At 37.9% G+C, this 4,757-nt stretch overlaps 1 protein-coding gene across 1 annotated transcript; it reads right to left on the reverse strand.

Annotated features, from left to right (window-relative positions):
• Nucleotides 1-1,872: 1,872 nt before the first annotated feature.
• On the reverse strand, nt 1,873-3,327 carry LOC121971532 (chalcone synthase 2-like). The gene is made up of 2 exons (XM_042522845.1): nt 3,036-3,327; nt 1,873-2,961 (listed from the first exon to the last, which is right to left on the reverse strand). The coding sequence occupies exons 1-2, from the start codon at nt 3,211-3,213 to the stop codon at nt 1,964-1,966; spliced, it is 1,176 nt and encodes a 391-aa protein (XP_042378779.1). The 5' UTR covers nt 3,214-3,327; the 3' UTR covers nt 1,873-1,963.
• Nucleotides 3,328-4,757: the final 1,430 nt, after the last annotated feature.

Raw genomic sequence — 4,757 nt, forward strand, 5'->3', positions numbered from 1 at the left:
CCCCTCCCCTCCCCTTTAGCTCGCATGAGTCCTAATATTTACAGACATAATGTTCACTCCTCTCAAGGTGTATGTCCCTCATTCTAATATAAATTCACCATTGATTTTAGTCATGTTATTATTTCAAATAAATAAAATTAACATAAGTTAATCATATTATTGTAGAAGTTAGTACTTTTTTTTTTTGCATGTTGTAATAACTAGTTATTAGCTTTTATATAATGAAACATGATCAGAAAAATACTCATTTCAATTATAGTGGTTGTGATGTAATCTATTTGATTTATTTTACTCATTGAAATATTGTTTTAACTCATCACTCTTAAATAAGTAAAATTAATATAAGTTATTCGATCATATTATTATAAAAGCTAGCAGTCAATTTTTACACATTGTAGAAATTAGCAACAAGCTGTTACAATATAAATCTCAAAGTTAGTCCACTAGTATTTCAAATAGTTTACTTTAAATGAACACCCATTTGACTTTAATTGCAAAAGAAGTGTCCATTTGATGATTTGTCAAAATGATGGGTGCCTTTTTAATTTTTATCCAAAAAAAATATACTCCAAAAAAAATTAATTTACCCATAATTTACCTAAATGTATTCATTTTAATCTCAAATTACTCTTCACCTGTAATTATTTTATCATCAAATTTTCAATTTATTCTCTTAATTATCTAATTTCATACTGTCTTCTTGAAATCTTCTAATTTTTTTATTCAGCTCTCAAAAACTCAATGATGCGATGAAAATTTATCACGCTTACTGGATGCTGAAATGACTACCTTATCGAGAATAAAAGTATCTTTTGGATTAGAAAATATATGTCAAAGTATCTCAAAATTATCGGGCAAGTTTATGCTTATGTCACCGTGGTGCCATGAAAAATCTTAAAACATTAATGGGAAAAACAAAGAGTAGTGAAATTAAAGTTAGTTATTAGAGGTTAATCATAGCATTACCGACCTTACTTAATCATGGCATTACCGACCTCACACAAGAAGATAATTTCTTAATCTTTATAGACGTTAGACCCTTAATTATATAAATCTATAAGATATATCCTGAAAACCCTATCATCCCGTGGTAATCTCACGCGTCTTCTCCTCGTTAATAAACTGGCTGGCACTTTTCATGATAACATGTCCTCCAAAAAGAAAACATCTCTTTTGAAACTACTATTAGTACGGTATTATTTCGAAAGACGACATCAAAATAATGCGTCAAAATTTATCATCTTGTTAGGGATGGAGAGTGTCCTGTGGACAAAAAAAAGTATATGTTAGGGGTGCCTTTTTTTAAATATGTGCACATGTGATGACTCCTGAATGGAATTGGGACACTACCATACCCATAAGAGTAGGATCCAAAATATCCTTTCAAAAGAGATCTGCACACGTGGCAACCCTTGGGGTTGGGGCACCCCTAACTCATAGTTATGGCGACCTCTGAGTGAGATTGGTCAATTGAACCGGTTAATTTAACCGTAACTGACCCGTGAACAGGTCTTGTTAGGTCGAGTCATCTAATAAGATTCTTTCTTTTAAAAAACGTGATACCGACTGTCCCACGTGGAGTTCAACAGTAATTCAAATTGAAAGTGTGGATGGGAGCGTGACGAAATTTCATATTACTTAACAACTAAGTCAGCCCTGATAATCTCTAACCAAACCAATAAATCCTATAAAAGAGAGATAATTGCCGGCAAATATCTCTGGCCAAAGGTTTTACTCTTTTCGGTGAATCTAGACTTTTTAACCTTCTGAAATACAAATAGAATTTTTTTTTAAAGTTGGATGTTTAATTTACGTGAAGTAATTGAACTCATCGATTCAATTTTTCACCGCTCAGCCCGTAGAAAGGGTTCCTGAATAGAACGCAGATTGCATCATAGATCTAATTATTAGAAAAAGCATACGGAAAAACATACATATATAATGCCAAGATCCATTGTAGTAATTAATAATTGATTGGCTTGCTGTGCAAGACGACGGTCTCGACGGTGATTCCAGGGCCGAAGCCGAAGAGGACGCCCCAGTTGAAACCCTCGCCGGTGGTGGCCTTCCCCTCCTCCGCCGACTTGCGCCGCATCTCGTCCAGAATGAACAGAACGCAGGCGCTGGACATGTTGCCGTACTCGCTGAGCACCTGCCGCGTCGCCGTCATCTTCTCCTTCTCCAGCGCCAGCTTGGCCTCGAACTGGTCCAGGATGGCGGGCCCCCCCGGGTGGGCAATCCAGAAGATGGAGTTCCAGTCGTCGATCCCCAGCGGCGCGAACGCCTCCACCAGGCTCTTCTCGATGTTCTTGGAGATGAGCCCCGGCACGTCCTTGAGCAGGTGGAAGGTGAGTCCCACCTCCCGCAGGTGCCCGCCGATGGCCCCCTCCGAGTCCGGCAGGATCGTCTGGCTCGCCGACACCAGCTCGAACAGAGGCCGCTCTGTTTCCAGGTCCGGGTCCGCCCCCACGATCACCGCCCCTGCTCCGTCTCCGAACAGAGCCTGCCCCACCAGGTTGTCCAGGCGCGACTCCGACGGCCCGCGGAACGTCACAGCCGTGATCTCGGAGCACACCACCAGCACGCGCGCGCCGCGGTTGTTCTCCGCCAGGTCCTTGGCCAGGCGGAGCACCGTGCCGCCGGCGAAGCAACCTTGCTGGTACATCATGAAGCGGTTTACCGAGGGGCGGAGGCCGAGGAGCTTGGTGATCTGGTAGTCGGCGCCCGGCATGTCTACGCCGGAGGTGGTGCAGAAGATGAGGTGAGTGATCTTGGATTCGGGCTGCCCCCATTCCTTGATGGCCTTCGCCGCCGCCTCCTTCCCCAGCTTCGGCACTTCCACCACCGCGATATCCTGCCGCTCGTCCAGCGACGGCTCCATGTACGCGCACATATTCGGGTTCTCACTCAGCATCTCCTCCGTCAGGTGCATGTATCGCTTCCGTATCATCGACTTGTCGCCTGAACTAGAAATAATTATATTCATATAATAACAAAATAAACATATGAATGAAAAATAGTAGCAACGAACGTACACATTCTTTTAAACTTCGCCTTGAGCTCAGTGAGGTGCTCGCTCTTGGTCATGCGGAAGTAGTAGTCCGCGTAATCAGCCTGGTAGACGACGTTGGCTGGAGTGGCCGTGCCGATGGCCAGAACCGCCGCCGGACCCTCCGCCCGCTGACTCCGTCGGATCTCCTGGACTTTGGCCATCGTAATATACGTGTGTGTATACCTACCGCTGCACCGCCGCTTGCCGGAATCTACTCTTATGGGAACTAGTTGAAGAGACGGAGCGAGGAATTTATAGACAATGAAAAGAAGAGTAGGGGACGGATAATGTGGCACGTCGGCTGTGTTCGGTTTAGTGCACCCGCTCGCCATGAGGCTTACCCAAGGGTGGAGCCACTCTGGTAATGGGAAAATTTTGAAATGGAGATGAGGACCGATGGATATGAAAATATTATCTTTATCTTCTAAATATTATTATTATTAATATTAATAAATAATAATAAATTTTTTAAAAAATATTAATAATAGTGTTAATAGTAATATTAAAAATTTTAAAAATAATAATAATAATATTATTATTAATATTGATATTAATAATAATAATAATAATTAAATTTAGAGATCTGTTCAATTTTTTTTTTTGAATTTACTCGATGATTGGATAAGATCTGAAGATCTGAATACATAATTAAAAAAACTCTAAGCACTGAAATCGAAATACAGACACCCATTAAAAAAAACTCTTAGCACTGAAATCGAAATCAATACAGACACCCCATGTTCATAAAAATTAATTTAAGCATGAAATAATTTACCCAAATATTTCATAAAATGCATTCTAATCTCAAAATAGCAGGACACATCTCGCTAGAACTGGGTCTGATGATCTGTCACGTCACGAACCGTTGTATTTTTTTTAATTTACTTGACGATTGAATAATATCTGAATACATGATTAAAAAAAGGAAAAATTTACCTTAACTCCTCCGTCATAATTTAAATTTTACGTACAGTCTTAAATATTTTAAAAATTTTATTTTTACTCCCTAATTAAATATAATAAAAATCAATTTATTTAATTATTCTTTATATTTTTATATAAAAATTTTAAAAATAAATATAATTTATTTTTAATTTAACATATTAAATTAAATTTTAATATATTTTCTAATAAATTGATCATGATTTTTTAAATGATCCTCAATTATATAAAAAAATATATTAAATTCTCTTCAAAGGATACTGAATTTAATAATAATTATATTAAATAGAAAAAAATCATCATCAATTTAATAGAAAATATATTCGATTTTAATTTATAGTGTTAAATTTTAAAAAATATATATTTATTTTTAAATTTTTTATATAAAAAATATAAAAGAGAATTAAATAACAATATTTGGAAAGTTGAAATAATAAAATTTTATATACAGAGTGGAGTGAAAATAAAATTTGTTAGAATGGATAAAGATTTTTCTTCAATTTACTTTAAAAAAACTACACATATTTTTGGAAATATCTCTAGCATTGTTTTGAAGAAGGGTATAGCTCACAGTGGGACCGCCGCCACTTTCAGCCGCTTGGCCATTGCAGTGTTGGTGCAACATCCCTCAGGTCAAGGTTGACCTGTTTGACCAAACTTGAGTCTTGGTTTGGGTTTGAATGTTTGACAATGCAAGGTTGATTGAAGAAGAGTCAAGTAGGTCAAGGATGACCGGATACTTGACTGGGAAGTCCTAACTAGG

This window comes from Zingiber officinale, chromosome 4A, assembly GCF_018446385.1.
Source record: "Zingiber officinale cultivar Zhangliang chromosome 4A, Zo_v1.1, whole genome shotgun sequence".
Lineage (NCBI taxonomy): Eukaryota > Viridiplantae > Streptophyta > Magnoliopsida > Zingiberales > Zingiberaceae > Zingiber > Zingiber officinale.